General features: G+C 36.2%; 1 protein-coding gene and 1 pseudogene across 1 annotated transcript in view; one reads left to right on the top strand and one right to left on the bottom strand.

Moving 5' to 3' along the window:
- Positions 1 to 17,558, top strand: part of KDM5A (lysine demethylase 5A) — a 72,088-nt gene extending 54,530 nt beyond the window's left edge. The window contains exons 25-28 of the mRNA XM_019711317.3: positions 4,766 to 4,925; positions 7,757 to 7,977; positions 10,203 to 10,613; positions 17,293 to 17,558. Of these exons, the coding sequence (XP_019566876.1) occupies positions 4,766 to 4,925; positions 7,757 to 7,977; positions 10,203 to 10,613; positions 17,293 to 17,499 (999 nt within the window). The 3' untranslated portion in view covers positions 17,500 to 17,558. The remainder of the gene's footprint in view (positions 1 to 4,765; positions 4,926 to 7,756; positions 7,978 to 10,202; positions 10,614 to 17,292) is intronic.
- On the bottom strand, positions 5,509 to 6,708 carry LOC109434414 (leucine zipper transcription factor-like protein 1; annotated as a pseudogene).
- Positions 17,559 to 22,782: the final 5,224 nt, after the last annotated feature.

Genomic DNA, 22,782 nt, shown 5'->3' with positions numbered 1-22,782 from the left:
AAGCTCCAAAAAATGTACTCCTATATTGATGAAACAATAATTGTTTTTAAAGGATAGAATTTTCTAAATCTATTTATTTTCCTCACCTTGTAACTCCCTATCGTTAGAGGGATTAGCAAAATTATGCATTTAAGCTACTGAAAGCTTTCATGGCTGATTTCAGTATTTTTTTCTTTGGGTTGTTAACGTCTGTATAGTTGTATTTTAAGAATCCCATTCTGGCTATGCTTTGAGTCCTTTACTCTGGTCTCTCATCTGGATGGTGATAGAAAGAGTGTCATATTCAGAGATGGGTCATACTTGGGCCTGCAGTTTGAATTCGCAGCTACAGTTGCATTTAGAATATATTATTTGCCCTCAGTATTATTTTGATAATGACCGCACACTGGTGGTGAAGAGAAAGTTTTGTAAGTTTGTTTTATGTTGGATTTTATTGGCCTTTTGTTATTTCATGTCAGGCTGAAGTCTTTGTTTTTAACCAAGTAATATGACTATTGATTGATTTGTTTAGAATCTATGCCTGTATCCAGGGTGTTTGCACTCTTAACATATGGAAAAACTAGAGTGCAGTCTTTTCCGTATCTCTTAACTATCTTTTCTCTGTCTTTTCAGCATGCAGATTAGGTCAGTAAGCTCATACCATCAGCATTAAAACTCCCAGGATACAGAATTAAAACCATCCATCATAGATGCTTGTAAATTATCTGCTGGAAAATATTTTTCTCGTGATAAAAGTGGATCTAGGGGATGTTTTAATGAGGAAATTTTTAGTTACATGAAGTAAAGACTTGAGAAAAGTTGAAACTTGAATTACCCTGTTTAAATAAGGCTCTAAGCACCTTGTTACTCTGAAGTTAATGACCATCTTTGGTTATAAAGTTGTATAGGATGACCAGGAACAGTAAAAAGGGAGTGCAGCCCATGCCTCATATAAGTTAGTTAGCTGACACTAGAATTGCCTGTTTGCCATAGCTTAGAGGCCTCCAGTAATCTGGGTTATCTTTCTACCACATTAATAATCAACCACTACTCTAGAATTGCTGAACATTATGGACTTTGCTTGGAAGCAAATTGGTAACCTATGAAAACAAAACATCACAAGTAGTACATGATTTCAGGGCTAGGGATCAAAACTGGTTTGATCTGGTTTATATGATGGATGGAGTAGTCTTTTTTCATAAAATTTGTATGAAAGTCTCAGCCTTCAGTCTCTTATTTGGTAGGGGGCATTGGCAGAGTAGAAGAATAAAATTATGGATTTTATAGTGTTAACAGTGTATTATTTCACAGCTTAGAAGAGTAAGAATGGTGACAAGACTTATGGTAATTCAAAGTAAAAGTTAACTTTGATGTAGGTATCTTTGCATTAAAAAAATTATACTCCTGAGTATTTTCCCACAGAGTAAGCACTGATTGTAATGAAATTTTTATTTGCTAATTTATTTGCGGTTGGCTTGGTGATTTTTCCCTTTGTATGGTGTTCCCCTGATTGCAACCATAAGTTCATCCTTAAAATAGTTTTAATTGAATATCTTTGCTTGAGGAAGAGCCTCTTACTGGTTTAGGAAGAAGAGTAGGTAATTATGCAGAAAAATAAAATCAGTCATTTGATCTTAGTAATCGTACCATTTAAATGTTTTAAACAGATGGTTTGTGCTTTGCATTGTTTGGTTACTTCATTGTGCATGTAATATCCTTTGATCACCTCTAAAATACTCTGAGCAGCAATTTGAGAAAATCATTACTTAGGAAAATATTTATTAATGGAGCAGTCTGTCACAGATCTTTTGTGATTGTGTCTGGGATAACCTTTCAAATATTCATATTATTTTCTTTTAAGGCATATTGTTGACTTACTGAAACTGTTCCTGTGTATTATAGTTTGTTTATACTTTGCAAATGCTTATATATGCATAATTACCCGTCAGAAAGGAGTAGCTATAATCTCACAGGAAGTTTTTTTTCTTTTGTATTTCAGTAATTGCTTATTTTAGAGAAAGGCAAGTTAAGCACTTAAATTCATTTATGTTTTTTTTCTTCTCCACCCTTGTTAATACTTGCATGACTTGATCTTTAGTGGAAATAGAGTAGATTTTGTTTTAGACTTTAGTCTGACCTAATACCAGGTAAGATGGAGTGACGGATCCACCATGTTTCCCCGAAAATAAGACCTAGCCAATCAGCTCTCATGCATCTTTTGGAGCAAAAATTAAATAAGACCTGGTCTTATAGTAAAATAAGACCAGGTCTTATATAAATTTTATAATTATATATAGTTATATAATTAATTTATATAAATTAATTGTATATTAATTTTTGCTCCAAAAGATGCAGTAGAGCTGATTGTCCATCTAGGTCTTATTTTGGGGGGAAACACGGTATATATAAAACACATTTCTCCCTGAGAGGCTATTCTACCATTCTTGCATATTTGCAAAATTACAGTTCAAGTGGGCCTGAGCTGTAATTTTCCGCCTTGGGAAAGTGATTTGTTTAAGCTTCCTGTTTATCTGTCTTTTACTTCTAACCTATCTGTGTCTGTATATTTAAAGTGTGTTTCTTATAGACAGCACATATTAGTAGGGTCCTTTATTGTCTGTATTCTGCATATGTATGTATAAAATAGTTCGAGTCTTGTTTTTTTTTAATACTACAATCTCTATCTTTTTAACGGGGTATTTAGTCCATTTACATTTAATGTAATTGTTGACATGGCTGGTTTTAAGTCGACCATCTTGCTATTTATTTTTCATTAAGTTCTTTGGTTTTTTGTTTCTCTGTTTCTCTTTTCCTCCCTTTTTTTGGGTTAATTGAAATTCTAAAAAATGTTCCATTTAATTTTTTTGTTGGCTTTTTATTATACCTCTTATTTTTTTCAGTGGTTGATCTAGGGCTAACAATGCATCTTTAACTTACCTCTTCACATTTCATGCTTCACCTTGGGGAAGTAATCTTTTTTAAAATTTCTTTTTACCTGTCATTACTTTACATCATTATTTTCTCATCACTGTCCTTTCCATTTTGAAAGCTTAACAGAAAGTTCCCTGTATGAATTACAATGAAGTGAGTAGAGTCAAGGTCATAAAAGACAGTTCCAGTCACTAAGAAGAAGCATCTGGGAACTAAAATAGGAAGGTACAGTAGTACTACAGTACTCCCATCTGGTGCTTTTTAGGACTTAAATTTTGACTAGGGAAGAAGACTTTTGAACTGCTATTCCTAAATTTTCAGTCAGAGGCGTTGTCTTCCAGAATCTTCTTATAAAACCCTTTAAATATCCTGTTTAATTAAGGGTAGTCTCATGATAAGGATAGTCCTTTTACACATCCTACAAAATCAGGTATTATGTAGTCATTAACCTGTTTTCTCTCTTCTAACCCATTCTTTTATAATCTGCTTTGTGTTGCTGGTACTGGGACTCTACTCCAGGGTTGGTAAACTTTTTCTGTAAAATAATATATATTAATATACATTATTATGTTACTACCTACATAATAATGTATGTTAATATATAATAGTCTATGTAATAATGTATAGTAAATATTTTAAGGTCTCTCGCATATTTTTTCTTTAACAGTTCTTTAAAAGCGTAAAAATTATTCTTAACTCACATTCCATACAAAAAACAGGCTGCCAGCTGGGTTTGATCCACAGGCTGTGCTGTGCCAACCTCTACACATTTGTCCTTTGCCTGCTGCCTCCCTTCTGCCAATCGAGAACATTAGAGAAAATTAACGGTCTGAATAGTGAGAAGGGACTTGATCTTTCCCATTTTATTCTCCATTCCTGCCATCATCTGAACTGCATGTTTTTTTGGTGTTTTTTTAATCCTGGCAGTGGCAACTGTTTCCAATTTCTAGTTGTTGCCTTTTCCACACACATCCGCCAGCCCCAAACCAACCACATCATGTTCCATTAGAGACAGCAGAACTACCTGGCCGTGCTTCCTCCTCACAGATCTGGATCCCAACTCTCCAGTGCTCCTCCTCTGAGTTTTTAGGTTCAAATAACCCCACTTCCCTTTGTTACCTCAAGCCCTTGGGATGACAACTCTTTTCTTATAATTATCTTGGTCTTACCTCAGTGTTTTTCTTTTGCCTTTTCAAGCCTTTAATATACATTTAACCAGTTTATTTTTTTTACATATTCCTTGTTGAAATACATGTGATTTCTGTCTTTCTAATTGCACTCTGATCATTAAAGCTCTGACGTGAGTTTATGGAGGCTAACACAGCAGAGAATCATCGGAGACCTAATCAGAGCTGTCAGAATTGTATAATTTGAATATGGTCAGTCAGGCTCTTTACTGTCTTAAGTAAGAGCAATTGGTAAGTTTCCAGGTTTGAAAACCTTTAGAGAGGATTAAATGATTTGTGTCCTTAAGATATTACATCTAAACCTATCTTTTCCTCCTAAGTCCATTTTATTTTTTTCAAAGGGTCAGAGTTCTTAAATTGTGGGTATAGGAGTTTCTATGAGTTGTAGACTATAGAAGGCAAATTACTTAATAGTAATTTTGTAGCTGTATTATCTCTGTGGATTATTTTTGAGCTTTTTCCCTTTTGGCATGAAACTGGTCATTACTATTCTTTTCCCTACTGGACATTTTCTGTCTTATTTAATATTAACATGACTTTAATTTTTAAAGTCATATTTTTCAGTGTAATATTAGAAGTTTTAACCTGAAAGCCTGTATTTGTATTTAAATCCTTGTCATAGGATAAGTGGTTCTAATTCTGGATACCCCTCTTTGTTTCTTCTTCAGGACACAGCTAGTGTGAAGTCCTCCAGTAGTCTGGAACCCAATCTTTTTTGTGATGAAGAAATTCCCATTAAGTCTGAGGAGGTGGTCACACACATGTGGACAGCGCCTTCATTCTGTGCAGAACATGCTTATTCTTCTGCTTCTAAGACTTGTTCTCAAGGTATTACCCTTTAAAACAGAGTGGAGAAGATAAGGCTGAAACCAATGAGAAAAAAAACGTTGTGGTTAACCAAGACTATTAATCTCTCTTAAATACAAATGTTTGCCATGAAATGCTGCTAGAACCTGAAAATGCAATTTTGGTTAGGAAAAGCTAGTCGCTATTTGTATTTTCTGTCATTAGGTGATAACCTGAAAACTTACATGAAATTATTGAATCTTAATTAGGAGAACTTTAGAGGCCATCTAGTCTCATCTCTTTTTTTGTTTTCATTTTATAAAATAAGGTTTATTTATAACTATCTTTAATAACTATATGTTTACCCTGGGAAATGCATAAGTATAGATATTGCTAGCTTTAACATTTATTAGAAAGGTGTACTCTTTATATTACTACAAAAAGATAAGCCTCTTCTTCCCACTCTAAAAATCTCTTCTTTACTATAAAGAATTCTCAGTGCACCTGAACTGAGACTCCGGAGCACTCAGCAGAGGGGTTTGGGGTGACTGATCAGAACCAGTAGGATTTCTCCCTCCTCAGTTAGGCAGCTGAAAATAGGAACTCTAGTTCTAAATATTAGAAGCCCTGTCTAAATATTATAAAATTAAAGAGGGAATATAACAAGCTGCTTCCAAATATACGCCTGGCGTGAGGAACAGCTTGTACTTTCATTCTGTGGCAGCTTCCGGATTAAATCTTCTTTGGTTTTTAATCTTTCGGTTTGTATTTTGCCAGTCTTTTCCTCAGGTCTTTGATTTGGTCATTTTCTTGGTAAAAATGTCTTTCGTCGTCGTTCTCAATCTAGTTGTGATGGGGGGCGCAGCTCACTGGCCCATGTGGGACTTGAACCTTGGTGCCTCCCACAACTAGATTGGAAAACAAAACAAAACGATTCGACATCCTGGAAAAACACACTGTTCCCCAATATTCCCCAATAATAATAACAATAATAATAAATCTCTTTCATATTTTGTTAAGCTGTTTTTTCTTGGAATTTCTTATCTAATTCCTTTTCAGCCATGCTCAGCTGCTCCTGAGCCCTGAGTAGGTCGTGCTTCGTTGTCGCTAAACTCTCCTCCAGGGACTTCCGGTTTTTTTCTGTCTTGTCATTAAGTGTCTTCTGAAACTCACTTTAAAAAAAAATACCTTTTATTTATTTATTTATTTTGAATATATTTCCCCCTCTTTCTTTTGCCTCTTCCCCCCAACTCCGGTTCAAGCCGTTGAAACTCACTCTTGAAAGTGGCAAAAAATCCTTTTGATTTCCTTGATCAAGATGTAAATCTTGCAGTGCTCTTTCTCATTTTGACTCCTCATCCAGTGCATTTGTAGCCTGTATTTCAGTGGTTTTCAGGCTTGACTTCAGTTTCTCCTTCTTAAAGTCTTAAAATGTCCTTGTTTTTCAGCTTTATGATGTCTATGATGGGCTTTTTATTTGAAGATGTAAATTCTGCAACTTGTTCTAATAATTCTGTTTTCAAGTGCAGAGGTATCTGTGGCTTGAGATACCACTTCTCAGCTTGTGAGAAAAGCTGTGCAGAAGTAGCACCTTGGGAATAGGCCGTGCTGATGAGCTCAGACTCCACCGCACTGTGGAGCCTGTAAACTGCTCAGGAATTTGGGGATTGTATCTAGTGAAAGTCTCCTCCACCAGCCTGCTCTCCTTGAGGTCTTGGAAGCAGGAATACACGGTTTTGAGTTTCAGGCCTCTTTTTGAATGAGCGAAATGTATAAAATTAATAACTTCCTTTTGATGGTGCTCATTTAGGCCCAACTCTGCCATTGCAGCGGGTGGGAGTCACAGCCTCAAGGAGCAGGAGCGGCCAGGCGAAGCCTCGCTGAATCTGCAATCACAGAGGGTGGTTGGACCACAGAGGATGAGGAGAGAGGTTGGGCTCATCTCTCACTTGTATAAAATCCCGAGTAGTAGTCATTTAGCCTCTATCTGTTCATTACCAGTTGTTGAGGAACTTGCTGCTTTCTAAGAATATTCATTCTGATTTTGGAAAGCTTTAATTGTTAGAAAGTTCTTCCTTTCCTTGATAGATAATTTCTGTGTTGTGTTCACTTTTTTTCCCCCCAGTGAAACTAAGTCACAGTTTTAGGTGACACCTCTGAAAAATGGTGGGTGTTTATCTCTTCACAGTAAAATTTAGAATTTTATGGGACAGCATATTACAATTAACCATCGAAGAACGAGGGGCTTAGGGGAACCGGGTCACCACAGTTGATTCCTATATAACGTAAATTGGCTCTGCATACACAGATTCCCAATTTTGGATTAAAAATACAGTTGACCCTTGAGCAAGGTGGGTTTGAACTGCACAGGTCCACTTCCACTTATACGTGGATAACTGTGTTGGTCCATTTAAATGCGTTGTGTTTTTTTTTAAATCCACGTATAAATGGACCTGTGCAGTTCAAACCCGCCTTGTTCAAAACAATTGTCTGTTTATTAGGGAAAAAACCGTTTATTTATCTAGGGTAGCTATATGCTTAACCTTTTGACATCCTCTAAAAAGGAGAGAGAGAGCATGGGTTAAGAAATTGTTTCTTATTCCCCTTCCGTCACAGTATAAAGGATCAAGGATCAATAAGAAACCAGTTTTTTTACTCTAAACCAATTTTTTAGAGTGGGCATTAGAATTCTAGATCTTTCTGTTCTGTCTTTGTTTCTAATTTCATTTTCACTTTCATACTGATGCAATGAATCCAGATACATCTGAGTAAGTATTGGGGGAGAAGGAACCATTCCCCTAAATTTTTTCTTTGAAAACATTGCATTTTTCCCCCCACAGTTTTCATTTTTTGTGTTTGTTTTGTTTTGAAAGGTTCTAGCACCCCGAGGAAACAACCTCGGAAGAGCCCTTTGGTGCCCCGAAGTTTGGAACCTCCCGTGTTGGAGTTGTCACCTGGGGCTAAAGCCCAGCTGGAAGAACTTATGATGGTTGGAGATCTCCTAGAAGTATCTCTGGATGAGACTCAACACATATGGCGGATTTTGCAGGCCACACACCCACCCTCTGAAGACAGATTTCTGCATATCATGGAGGTACAGATTTAAAGCGCGCTTAAACAGTGGTTGTAAAACTGTTTAGAATGCCCAAGTTCCTTGGAGGTACCACAAATGCTGGCAAAGGGGGATGGCTGAATGGGTAGTATTCTGGCTATCCTACTTTCCTTCCCATTAAGTCAAAGTAGTTCTACTTTGTCTTTCGTGTGGTATTTAATTGGGGTTGGGGGCGGGAGGTCATTTCTGTTAAAAAGAAAGGGGAGTACTGAAAACCACTGGTTGTTCTAAACCAGTTGTTTAGAACACCTCTCTCTATTGAAAGGCCCAAACGTTAGGCAAGAGACAATACAGTGGTCAAAAAAGGAAGCTTGCCAAGGAAATAGTTAAATAGAAGTGGAGAGGTAGAGTCCACATACGTATATTACACTTGCATAACAGTTTATAATTTATACAGTGTTTTTATATCCATTATCTCATTTGATCTCCACTATAGTCCTGAAGAGGAGAACAGAAAGGATAGACAAGGCAAGCATTTAGCCCTTCTGCATATGAAGAAATTAAAGAACAGAGAAGTGGAAACTTGCCTAAGGTCACTCATCTAGTAAAAACAAAAAGACCTGGATTCTAATCAACTCTGGAATTTAATTCCCCATTATTCATTTCATTATTCTTTACTTGTTTCCATGTAATGGAATGATAAAATGTTCACCATCATTTGATACTATTTTTCCCCAAAAATAAGACCTAGCCGGCCAATCAGCTCAAATGCGTCTTTTGGAGCAAACAGTTTGCTCCAAAAGACGCATTTGAGCTGATTGGCCGGCTAGGTCTTATTTTCGGGGAAACACGGTATAGGTATACTTAGCATATGGCTTTTGATTTGGAAGTCAGATTGAAGGTAGCCTAAAATAAATCGAGTTTTCCTTTCGGCAGAGCATTTTTTCACATTCATTATCTCATCTGATCCTCTTTATTTTACATATAAGGAAACACAAAGTATTGAGAAGTTAAATATCTTGTTCAAGATGTGATAGACATCTATAAGGCAGTGTTTTTTTGGATTCTGCAGATTCTTAGGTTCCTGTCAAAGATTTTCCCGTCGCAAACCTGTGGAAAAATGAATTCTCAAGTGTTGTTTTCTAAGTAATTATCAAGCTTATGTTTTTCGGTATTTCTTTTTTCTGCCTCCCACTTGTTTCTGTTACCAGACATACTTTAACTATTAAAATTTTTAATGTTTATTACATTGGCACATAATAGCAATAATATTAGAAAGTTGAAAATAAAAATAATAAATTTTTTTGCTTTGTTGCATCAACAATTTTCTAGCCCTTGTCAAAGTCACTACATCCCTCTATAATGAGGTCATGGATACCATCTTACATGTTTTGGTAACATTTTAAATAACATTTTTTTTTAATTTTCTTTTTTAAGATATTAGCAAATTGCATCTGACAACATTTTTTTTTTTAACTTTTTAAATTTATTTAAGTGTGTTTTTCCAGGACCCGTCAGCTCCAGGTCAAGTAGTTGTTTCAATCTAGTTGTCGAGGGCACAGCTCACAGTGGCCCATGTGGGGATCGAACTGGCAACCTTGTGCTCTAACCAACTGAGCTGACCGGCCGCCCCCTTAAATAATTTCTTAACCTCCAAGAATTTACTGAGTTAATAAAATACTTTAGTAGTGGTAGATGAAGACCAAAAAAATTATTACATAATTTAGCATACATTTAGTACATTTAGCTTTCTGTGTACATTTCCATCTCTATTAAACAGAGGTACTACAGACTATTAATATATGCTAACAGTGAACTTTTTTTGCCCCCTTTTGCCTCTAGCAAGCTAAAAATAAGTGAGACATTTTATTTAGGGCTTGCCCTTATGATCTACTGTTGAGTTATCTTCATCGAATATTATATTTGCCTTCTTAAAATGTCTTTTAAATATCTTTAGAATATTTATTGTGATATAGGGTACACAACACAAAATTTACCATTTTAACCCTTTTAGTTCACTTGTGTTAATTACATTCACAATGTTATGCAATGATTACCACTGTCTATTTCCACAGGTTTTTAAACATCCCAAATAGAAACTCTGTACCCATTGAACAATAAATCCCATTTCCTCCTCTCTGCAGTCCCCACTAACCTCTGTTATACTCTGTGTCTATGTATTTGACTATTCAAGATACCTCGTGTAAGAGAATAAAACTTTTTAAATGTGTTGCTTTAAAATTGTTTCTAATTCTGTATTTTTAAAGGATGATAGCATGGAAGAGAAACCATTAAAAATAAAAGGCAAGGATTCTTCAGAGAAGAAACGGAAACGGAAGCTAGAAAAAGTAGAACAGCTTTTTGGAGAAGGAAAACAGAAGTCCAAGGAGTTAAAGAAAATGGATAAACCTAAAAAGAAGAAATTAAAATTAGGTGTGGAAAAATCAAAGGAGCTGAACAAACTGGCCAAGAAACTAGCAAAAGAAGAAGAGAGAAAGAAAAAGAAGGAAAAGGCTGCTGCAGCCAGAGTTGAACTTGTCAAAGAGGATACTGAGAAGAAGAGAGAGAAAAAAGTGCTGGACATCCCCTCCAAGTATGACTGGTCAGGAGCAGAGGAATCTGATGATGAGAATGCTGTGTGTGCAGCACAGAACTGCCAACGGCCCTGCAAAGACAAGGTGAGTTATCACTAGGTACAGTCAAATGTGAGCCGGCAAGAGGCAGCTTGTGGAGATGTTTGATAAATGATAGTCTGTTTTTGATGCCAGGGTTTGGGGTTCCAACATAGTATGTTTTCTACAGTTTCTATAAACTGTTTTGAATTATGAGGCTGCTTAGTAGAAGAAATATTGTTTTTAAAAAATCACATACTTAGTGAACATAATGAGACAAGAGCAGAGAGAAGCTGTGGTAACGGGGGGGCAGCAATGCATTTCATAACCAGTTGGCATAACAAGTTTCAAAATGGTCTTGTGCCTTCCTTGTAGGGTGACTTGGGGAACTAAGTACCTTGTCAGTTAGCCACAGTGGCCTGAAAAAATCCTGCGCCAGTATTCTAAGACCTCTGGCAAATAGCATTAAGATTTGGTCTAACAACCTAAAACTAAGGGGTTAAATCTTCCCTTTCGGTCTGTGTCTTATCCACACTCAGTCCTCTGCACTCTCCTAAGTGGAATATGATTTTTTCAGATGCCCTTATAAAAAATAATAAACAAGGTGTTACTTTAAATTTTCTAGCCCTAAATTTTAAGTATTGTTATTATGTGTAATGGCCGTTCTTTAGGTAACATAAACGTTCTGAGAAAGATGGATGGCCTTGATGAAAAATCCCAGTTCATTACATGACTGGAGGCATCTATTATAGTTCCCATCAAGATTACTTGTAAATTCATAGTTTTAATGTTATTATGCTTATTATACCACTTGATATTTAGAGTTTTAATAGCTCTTCAATTTGAACATATGAACAAAATAAATATAACTGCATTATTATTCCCTCACTTCCCTCCTCAGTCAAACACTTGTTAGAGCTTGAAAAGGTCCCATTGTCCAGGGCTCTTCATTTTACAAACAATGAAACCAGGACTCTGTGAAGATAAATGATATGACCAAAGTCACAGAGCTAATTAGTGGCAAAACCAAAAGTAGAAGCTTGGTTACCTGGCTCGCAGAACAGGTTCTCTCCATTAATTCCGCACCCTACCAGTAACTGAGATGGAAGTAAAAAACACATTCCAAAGCTTCATGACATTTTCCATATACATATTAAAGATTTTCCACTCATTTTTGGAAAATAAATATGTAGCAAAATATATATTCCATAGTCTGACCTTACACTAACTACAAATATTTTTGTGTCTCCTTCCAATCCTTTTTCTATATAGTTTCTATAAGTTTATTTTATATCATGTCATACTGTCTATTTTGTATCTTTATCAATTTCGTAAGCATTTTTACATATTATAAACATTAAAACATTTTGGTAGATACATTATATATGTGTGTACTATTTTTATCTTTTATTTTAAACTTGAAATGATGAAAGGTTAACTGTTTCTTTTTGGGTACCAAAGTGTTAGCAACACCTTCTCTCTTTTCGTTCTCCTTTAATTAATTTTATGGTAGTTTCAGTACTGTCAGCAAAATACGTATCTTTTTCAAGCTTTATTATTATCTTTCTTAGAGTGTTTATAACCATCATGAGCCTTTTACTTTCTGTTTTTTCTCCTTTTCACTTAATCTCTTCCCTCTCTGCTCAGAATTTTAAATATAGCTTAGTTCATCTATTATCCCTATTATTATCTTCAGGTAGTATATAAACACTACAGGGAGTTTTTTTCTCATCTGCTGTAAAGTTGTTAAATTAACCCATGCCTTGCTTACTCTTGGGGTTATGCGAATGAGTGAAATAATCTACATGAAAGCACTTGTTAACCGAAAATGCAATGTAAATGCTAAGATGTGATCATTATTTTTAAATGAGCTCTGATATTTGCTCCTAACATTATAGATTTTTTTTTGAAACTCTAGAAAGTTATCTCATTTTAATGGAGCAAAAGGACATTTAACTGAATATTCAGAAAAAATATCTATTTTAAACTGTTAAGACACACATAAAGGTTAGCAGTGTATGCTTTAACCTGCCATTAGTAAATGTTGTATTTCTATAATGTGTTTAATTTTAAACAAATTATTTTAGATTTTAAGCATTTTGTTCATCACTACTGTTTTACAATTTTTGTCGTTCTCTTGAGTGTTCCTGACACCAGTTTTACTACATAAAAGGTGTACTTCTTTTTTTTTTTAAATTTTATTTTATTAAATTTATTGGGGTGACAATTGTTAGTAAAATTACATAGATTTCAGGTGTACAATTCTGTATTACGTCATCTATAAATCCCATTGTGTGTTCATCACCCAGAGTCAGTTCTCCTTCCATCACCATATATTCGATCTAGGTGTACTTCTTTAAAAACTTTGTAGAGAATTTTACAACTTTCTCAATTTGAAGTACAGTGTTTCTCTAAGAAAACCAAATTAATGCATGGCACACATCTTTCGAACATAATGATGACAAGAAAAGAATAATTTTTAGGGAAGTCTGTGTTCTTTAAAATACACAGCAAAAAAATAAAATAATTTCTAGGGTTAGTTCATATTTAGGTAAATGGACATTTTCCATTTTTCTAACCAATAATTACTATTAACTTTTTCCCCAAAATGCAGATTGAGAAAACTTTGAAGGATTAAATGTTACCTAGATTAATAAGGCTAGATAAATGTTACCTAGCCTTAATTTCAAGATGTCTTAGAAAGACAAAAGAAAAATATATCAGAATAATGTAAAAGGTTTTTTAAAAATATCTCTCCGCATCATTGTCAGATTAACTCCAAGGTGAAATTAATTTTTAAAATAATAATGAAAAATTATTTTTAAAAAATTAGTTTTAAGGTTCAGAATCTTTTTCTGTCTAAACTCTGCCCCTTTCATTCAGTCTTACAGGTACTAAGAGTAAAACAAGTTAACTTGAAGAAGCGTATTTTTTTTTCTACATGAGACAGAACTTTATTGATATAGGGCTTCCTGGGGAGGGGTGTGTGGGCCTCAGGGCAGGGCCTGTAGCACCATGATGGGGGTGGCTGGGATGTTGGGGTCCCCCTGGGTAGGCCAGGCACAGGTTGGGGTGGATCTTCCCAGCTCTGCCCCACTCCTGTAGCTGGTCTGGTCAGGGGGAGGGTGTTGGGGGTGCTGCTAATCCTCTCCCCTTGGCAGAGACAGACCCCTTCCAGCTCAGAGTGGAGGGCTAGGGCCGTGCTGGAAGTCAGGGTTAGCACTGGCTAAGCCCCCTCGCCCACTCCCACTCTTCACAGTACATATTCTAATCAAAGGTGGGAGGCGTGGGGGGGATCCCTAGGGGTGGGTGAAAAGGACGCTAGTATGAACAGTTGTTCCTCCAACCCGCCCCAGTTTTTCACTGTGGACTGGGAGAGGCTGAAGAGGAGCCCTGGGGGTGGCGAAGGCACATGTTCTTTCAAGCTAGTATTTAAGTAACTTGTTTTTGTTTATTAGAATAAACATTTAATCATCTTATTTATTAAAATAGACTTTTTTCCCTTTACCTTTTATATCCTCTTCCTGTGGGCCTTTCCCTTACCCCTTACTACTTCCATAAGAAGTTTGACATGGTAAATAAAGAGAGATTAAGTTGATAAACTTGTATTTCTCCCGTTTACTATTTGTTAGTCACTCTGATTTTAAAAGCTTTTTGCCCATTAGTCTTGGGCAGACTGGGAGGTTAGTTACCTAATGCTGAGATCACCAAGAAATACAAGGATTCTGAACATACGTTATGTTGTATTTCATTAAGCAGATTGTTTTAATTTTTCAAACCTGACTTTTGCAAGGAACCTTGGTACAAAAAAGATTGAATGGCAAAATAACGAAAGCTCAATTGGGTAACTAAGCTAAGAATATCAATAAATCACCAGGCTTTCTTTTTTCATAGTGCAATAATATGCTCTAAGGAATGAACAAAATATGCCAAATATTTTTCTTAAGTGAAATTTTGAAACCATACAGTAAAACCTGAAATGTCAAACTTACATGATTTCCTCTGTTTACTATATTTCTCTTTTAAACATTCAAATCCAAGCCCAGTAACCTATTTGTACTATAATGTTAAATCTCTAATCAGTTGATATTTGAACAGCTCATACCTATAAAGTTTTTAAATAATTATTTTTGTGATTTGATAAGTACATCTCCCAGAAATAGTGAAAGGGGAAATTATTATTAGAACTTAATATGCAGTTAGCCAAATTCTGTGTCCTTGAATTTTTGGACTACTACAGTCTGTTGCCTGTGTGTCAAAATTTTCTGTGGATTCAGTTGATATTTCAAACTTTAGTTTGCTCTGTGATCCTGTGGATCTTTTCAAACAACTGGAATTTGACTGTTAGTAGATGAACATGATAAAAAGATATCAGTAAGAAAAGGACTGTTTTATCCCTGCTAGATTATCAGCGTAAATTGTTATCTAACCTATAGCCTGGGAGAGAATCTGTGTACCAGTGAATATCTCAAGAAGTTATATGCTTTTTGGAATTGTGGGAGAACTAGGCCTAGGAATGGACCTCTAGCCAAAATCAAAAAAGGGAAAATGTTGTCTTCCTTATTTGAGAGTGATAGATTTAGTTTTTAGAAACGGAGTCAGTGAGTATAGTGCAGAATTAGGTTTTAAAAGACATGAGACCACTTTTCTTGGCAGAAGATACTGGTAAATTAGTAACTTTCTTACTCTATGGATTATCAAGACTGGGGACTGGACTGGATTAAGAGGATTGGAGGTAGGAGTAGAGTTATCTTCATTCAGGGGTGGCATCACAAACAGGATAGTATCTCAAATCTGGGTGGCCCAAAGAAACAGTTTATCTTTCCAGTTCCCTTCACTGGCTCCAAATAGCCAAAACACTTATCCTGAGTTTACCTGTTGTCAGATTAGCACTGTAAATCTTTACCTGCTTGCAGTACCTTTATTTTGTTGCACAGAAGTCATCTCCCTTTTCTATCCATTTTGATCAGTTATTTTCTTTACTACAGATTTCAGAAGCTAAACATTTACACAATTACAGAAAAAAACCATTGTGTTTTAAGAAAGAATTACGTTGCGCTGAATTTACAGAGAGCAATATCACAGTGTCAGTGATGATCAAATTTACAATGTATAAGAAATTATTAAAATAATTTAGAATATATAAGAATTACATGGGGGCTGTAAAAATGTAGGCTTCTGGTTTGTACCCCCAAGATATTCTGAATCTGTAGGTTTGGGATGGGTTTCAGCTACACTTTCAGCAGTTATTTCAAGGTGTAAAATGTTTTGTGTAAAGTAGGATAATGAGTAGAGCCCGGAAACTGATATTAAAAAGTGCCTCCACTATCCCAGGCAGTAACTAGGTGTTTTGCCGTACGTTATTTCATTTGGTCTCCTAAATAATTCTGTCAACAAGATGTTATCGCCACTTTACAGATAAGGAAATTGAGCCTTAATGAGATTAAATGACTTGCCATAAATTATACACATTGGAACTCAGAACTTCTGACTGAATTCAATCATCTTTATACTACACAATATAGTTTCTTAAACTGTAGAACTCGAGAATAGGAACAGTAAAAGCAGAAAGCTTATTTTGACAAATGATTTCTCCCACCCTTTATAATAACCCTAAAACTACTAACATGACTGTCATAGTTTTGACAAGTTTTTATAGTACATGGAAACTAATTTTGAAAACTCATTTTCCCTGAACTCATTTACCTAGCTAAAACCTCCTTCCTCTGTTTTTTTTTTCATAAGCTGTGCTGGGGTACTTACTTGATCCCTTCATACTGCTTACTTTGATATCTGGCAATGCTCATTGTTTTAAGCGGCTTCCTACATTGCCAGTGAAATGATCAGCTTTTGTACTGGGGAGAGAAGAGTAGCTCTTTTAATTTTAAAGGTTCTCATCTGCCATGACATCAGCTTTAAAAACTACCACAGTCACCTTCCAAATATACAAGCCAGAAATTACCTTATTTTTAATTCTAGGCCCAAGGCTTAAAGTCATCAGATGACAGTCCCTTTCTAGCCTCCTGTAATCATAGTATTCTCTGAGGGGTCAAAGTTCACCTGGCATCTGCCACTGACCTATCAGTTATCCACACTTTAATTTTAAACCCCAGAGTGATCTATTGACCTGTGTCTTTTGACTGTTTTAATTGGTTAATTTGTAAGATTTGACCTCTGATATTTGCTAACTTTTTATAGGGAGTTGTATTTGTAACGGAAGAAGAGAAGAATAAAAAATAGTAGTTTTAAAAGTGGCCTATGTGACTGCTTTTCTAAAAAGGTATTTAATGCTCTTAGTACTTTGGCTTATCTCTTTGAAATAAAGCTAATACACAGGATTGCCTTCACATTGTTGTACTCTGCCTTTCTTGATTGATAATTGCATTGTCTTAGAGCCTAGAAATTGTTAATATTAGCTAAAACTACTTGGCTGCTCTATTAGAAGTTCCTTTTTTGTCAAGTTTTTCTCAAACATGTTTCTGCCTCACAAGGAGCCCCAGGTATTATGAGGTAATGCAGTACCTACGAGGCCTCATTTAGTGGACACATTCTGGTAAAAATACACTTTTGGGGTATTCACTTCCTAGCTTCTTTCTTTAAAAAAGAACCCCATAAGAAGTCATTGTCTATCTCTGGACATCCTGATTATTTGCTATCATTTAAGCCAAGAAAGCTTTTTGGTTTGCTTTTATTTTAGGCTCAGTGATTATGTAATTTAACCATTTCCCAATCTTGTCTTCTGCAGGTAGACTGGGTACAATGTGATGGTGGCTGTGATGAGTGGTTTCATCAAGTCTGTGTGGGTGTATCTCCAGAAATGGCGGAAAATGAAGATTACATCTGTATAAACTGTGCAAAGAAGCAGGGGCCAGATAGCCCAGGTCAAGCACCAGCTCCCTCCTTCATAATGAGCTACAAACTACCAATGGAGGACCTTAAGGAAACCAGTTAGCAAATGCTGGGTTAGTTTGGGACATGGGGAAAATGGACCACATTGAGAGACCTTAGGCATCAAGTCAGGTGGTTTAGATCCACTCACAGTGTTGCTTCCAAAGACGAATGGCCTTCAGAGCAAGTCTTCTTAGCTGACTTCCTCTGCATGGATTGTGTGATCTACGTTCTGTATCAGCACATCTGTGCAGAGGGTGTCTTCTTTGGTACAGCAGCCAGTATTTCAGTTCGTGTCTCCTCTGAGTATGGTTTGTTAAATTAAGGCCAGACATTTGATTGAGCTCCAGGGTGGCCGGCTGGCATTAAATCCATTGGTGTGCCGCAGGGCGTGTGGGGTGTGGCTTAGGGCCAGTTGCTAGCAGTTAGAGGTTTACAGCCTGGGGTAGCAGCATCTGGTGGTGCTGGTTATTGTATCTCCTTAGTTAGGATAGTTGCAGAGGAGTCAGAGTTCCACGTTTTTCCCACTGTTACCTGGCATTTAATGCCCTGCAGATACAACTAGGAGAGGAACAGGGCTGAAGTTAACTCCTGTTAGATGTCTTGAGATTGTAGCACAGTCCGTATATCTCAGCTACTTGTGCTTGTTTGTACCAAGAAGAAAACCCCAAATGAGAGGCAGGTCACCATATCTTCCTAAGGAGGAGGATGGCATCTAGTTCAGAAATCTGACCAGATTGGATTCTGGGAAGAGGAGCTTGTATTATTTCTAGGCAAGGAGCCCTTTTTGGCTTAGAGAAGTCTTGCTGTCTTGGGTCTACATTTTAGAGAAGAGCAGGTACACGGATCCAGGCTTCGGCAGAAAAGAAGAAGACAAGCCAATGTTTTACTGAGCCACAGTGATGCATGCTTTTTGGGGAGCCTTGCATTCCCCAATACCAGATACCACCAGGCTTCAGGCATGGCCGTGAGCAAGACCAGCACATAACAGCTTTTGCCTTGCAGCCCTGACGCCATGTCTACTGTGCCCACCAGGCGATTCATTCCTGATTGTGGCCACAGCAGATGCTGCTGAGTAACACCATGGCTTCATCAGAGGATGTCGGGCTGGAGGACCTTGGGGTGATGAAGTTGTTTTAGTAAATCCATTTTTTTTAAAAAAAAAGGACTTGTTTTTACTTTTTTCTAAATGTCTCTGACTACTGACTATTCTATAAATAGATTATTTTTCCTTTTTTAATATACATATATCAATATATAAATATATATATTTACTGTTACCAGCAGCATATGACAGAGTTTCAGTATCAAAAATCCATTTGGGGGCTTGCTTACTCTTTGTTTGCTTTTCAATAAAGAAATCCCATTCCTTCCTTGTAGTACAAGGAGTTAGCACTTCCTTCTCCATCCTAGCCTGACCAGATCTTCCATATTGTTTTTGTTCAAATAAATAATTATATTTCCTTTGTGTGTTGGGACTTGTCCCTCTCTCTTGGGAAACTTGGTCTTACTATATCTGTGACAGCTATTTTATTTTGTGTTTGTATGTGAATGTGAATGTTTGAAACTATGGTGCTGTGTTTCCTCCCTCCTGTTGTGTTATCTGTTCTTGCTAAGGTGTTAGGTAACCTGTGTGGAAACTCTTATTAGAAGGGTGAGAAGGGGACTAAAATTTTTTTTTTAAGAAAAAAAACCAAACAAGCTAAAACTAGTGTTTTGTCTTCACTATCCTGTGTCCCTTTAATTTGGTTTAAAAATCTGTGGTTTGACTTAAATTCATCAGTTTTACTTTTAAAAGGGGGGCAAGCGTGGTGGGCCTAAAGAATAGCTTATTGTCTCCCCTTCCCATTTTGCCCCAATTTGTTTTAAAGAAATGTCTTCTAGTAACTAGAAGTGAAATGTACTGTCCAGTTACAGTTTCAGTGGGTACGAGATTTAACTCAAAAGGCATCTTACTGAAAAGAAAAAAAGCTCTTCTATAAAGTCCAGTTGTGTAAATGCTTTCGCTGTCGTTCATACAACCTATTTTTTTAGCCACTCTTTCCTTAATCGTGTATAACATTTTGAGTGTTTTGACCTGTTAAGAGGTTCACAAGCATTGCTCTGCAGGTGTCTTGAGACTCTCATGTCAAGTGTGTGGGATTTAAGATTTCAGTGGATATTGCAAGATAACCAATTTCATAAGTTTCCATTTTGCCAAGCTATATAAAGATATTACTTAGTTAAGAATTTCATTTGGTTGATGTTATAGAAGAAAGCACAATATTTTTTGCCTTTTGGTCTTTGTAAAAATCTTCCAATACTTGTGGGTTAAAAATTGAACGCAGTTTTAAGTGATGGCTGTGTGGAATACATAAAAAAATTCTATTTTTCCTTCCTAGTCACCCATTAACTACTCCATCATCAGTGGAGGGGCATGAGGAAGCTGAGAAAGCTGGCTAAGGTGCTTTGCTTCCTGGAGTATGGTAGATGAATATAGGTGGCTGTTTAGGGAATACTTTATGTTCTTAATAAGGTATTTGCCTTCTAGAGAGACCTGAGAGAAAAAGGCAGGGCAGTTTCCAACCATGAATAATAGCTTCCTGTTTTTCTTCTGACATTTTGAAACATATATATCATTTAATTGATAATGTTGGATTTTCTGTATTTATTTAAAAGTCTTAAGAGGATTTGGTATGACTCTTGACCATAGATTTAGACCAAGGTCGAGAAGAACAGGTGAGAGAAATTAGTTTAAGAGAGAGAGAGAGAGAAGAAAAATTAATGTGTACAAATCTACAATTTTGGAATTGAACTGAGATTCATCTATTTAAAGAATGCTGATACTCGAATATAAAACATTGGTTTCAGTTAGAGGAAATTACTGTTTACAACTTAAAAATGGTAGGTCTTTGGTAGTTTCAAAGTGTAGGTCATTGGAACTATGCAGACCCAAGTTTACAAATACAACTAAAGCATTGGTAGTTCGTAGCTTTCTTGTTGGGGGAGGGACTAGTTTCCTCTCACAGGTGTTTATTTCCCTTTCTGATAATTACTGCAACAGTTGTGTTGAGATGTAGATACTCAGCTTGCTACAAACCAGCTTTGCACTACTGATTCAAATTTGTGTCTCAGTAAAATTATAAATTACTGTATATCATACTTTGAATAATTGAAAAGGCAAACATTAAATCTGTGATTGCATACCATGTACTTTAATAATCAAAACCCTAGCAAAGGCTAACAGACTTGTAAGATTAGAACAGTATTGCCTGTGCTTCACATCTGTTCTCTGGTTTGTTTTTTGTTTTCCCTTTAGCAAATGTCCAAGAAATTACTTGTTTTTCTTAATTTTTAGATTCTGGGTGTGATTCAGCACAGATAAAACAAACTCACTGCTTGTCAGTATTTTAATTCTATAGTAATTTGTGTGAACATCAGCCAGAACTTAAGATAAAAGGAGAAATTCAAGACCTTCTTTTAAAGTGGGATTATCCACCTTTTAAAGAAAGTGACAATTTGAAGTGGAATTTGAACATTGTAAATTGTGGAAAAATTAGGCTATCAAAGCCCTACATATAACCAGGTTCAATAAAAATTTATATATGAACAGGTATGTAGAAAGTTGCCTTTGCAGTAGGTCCTTAAGTATAAATTTTTAAAAGCAGGCAATTGATTTAGTGTCCCCCCTACCCTTTCTTTGAATTGAAGCATATCATTATTTCTTCGGATAGCATAAGAAGGAAAGAATAGATGTCAATATACTTTGGAATTGCAGCCTTCTTCGCCTTGGATCATATCTAGTCACCACTATGCAACAAATGATGTGTACGGACTGGAAAGGTTAAGATGAGTTTTTAAAGATGTATTCTGCCTGTTTCTTTTGAAATATTCCAAGATGTCTAAACAGGAATGTCTTGTAAACCTCAAGACCCTCTATTGATTATTCCCTTACATATTTATTTGTCAGTGAGACACTTAAATATAATATGGATTCTAATTTACCAGGGTTTTTTGGTGGTGCCTTATGAAAAGTATAACCTGATTTCTTGTTTTTTGAGCATGTTTTGCAATTTTCTTTGTTTTCTGAAAGAATATTAGATATGGTTATTTGCATTACATCTAAAAATAAAAAACATTTGTGTGTGTGCTCAGGTTACCCCCTCCTTCGTCATTTACATTGGTGGCAACTCTAAATGGTAACCAAGTAAAGATAAATTTTGATGATGAATACTAATGATCCTGAGAAAAAGTAGCGATTATATGAGAGCCACTTTTGACCTGTGCTAAAGCAGTTTCTAGTACCGTGTTTTCCTGAAAATAAGGCTGGGTCTTATGTTTGCTCCAAAAGATGCATTAGGGTTTATGTTCAGGGAATGCCATCCTGAAAAATTATGCTGGGGCTTATTTTCTGGTTAGGTCTTATTTTCAGGGAAACACGGTATTTCATTTGCTGTCTATAAAGTAAAGAACTGGTCTCAAATGATTTGATCAGTACTGTGATTAGCCTAAGACATTGCTGGAAATAGTGTTTTCAGAAAGTGAAGTCGGTCGAAGAAGTGATTTCTGAACATTTCACCTCTAAGCAAGAATCTAGTGATGACCCACAGACATTTCCCCACCTTTGATTCTTGAGCAATTTATTTCTTTGCAGCCAACCAGTAATAGGAACATGAAGAAATACAGTTGACTCTTGAACAACACGGGTTTGAACGGCCTGGGTCCACTTACACACATTTTTTTCAGTAAGTACTGTAAATGTATTTTCCATAAATTTTCTTAACATCTCTAGCTTTATTGTAAGAATACAGTATAAAATACATGTAACATACATAATGTGTTAATCAACTATATATGTTATCAGTAAGGCTTCCAGTCAGCAATAGGCTATTAATAGTTACGTTTGGGGGGGACACCAAAAGATGTATGTGGATTTTTCAACTGCGGGAGGTTGGTGCCCCTAACCCCTACGTTCAAGGGTCAACTGTACTTTCCTTTGGCTTAATGCTTAAAACTAGTTCAAACTGCAACTTAACTTCAGCGAAGTAGCACTTTTTTCTCATTGCCAAGGTTACAAGGCCATGCAGCCATTGCTGAAAATGTTAAGGTTTGCTTGCCTCCAACATGAAGTGTTGGGGAGGAGAACTGGTGGGAAGGTGGAAAAATCTGGTTCTCAAATTTGGAAAGGAATTTTCTTGCCAACAAAGACAACTGAAACTTCATAAGGTGATACGTTCTTTTTAAAATTTGTGTGGGATCTTCCCAGTTTAGATCAAGTATTTCTTGGGACCTCGGCACTGAAGTTGATAAAAAATTGAAGATCCAGAATCTCTTCATGGAAAGCCTACCATTAATTGGGAAGTCACGT

Source organism: Rhinolophus sinicus, chromosome 1, assembly GCF_057876585.1.
Source record: "Rhinolophus sinicus isolate RSI-liver-muscle chromosome 1, RSI-T2T, whole genome shotgun sequence".
Lineage (NCBI taxonomy): Eukaryota > Metazoa > Chordata > Mammalia > Chiroptera > Rhinolophidae > Rhinolophus > Rhinolophus sinicus.
The sequence above is the reverse complement of the archived record's forward strand: the minus strand, read 5'-3'. Positions and strand labels throughout refer to the sequence as shown.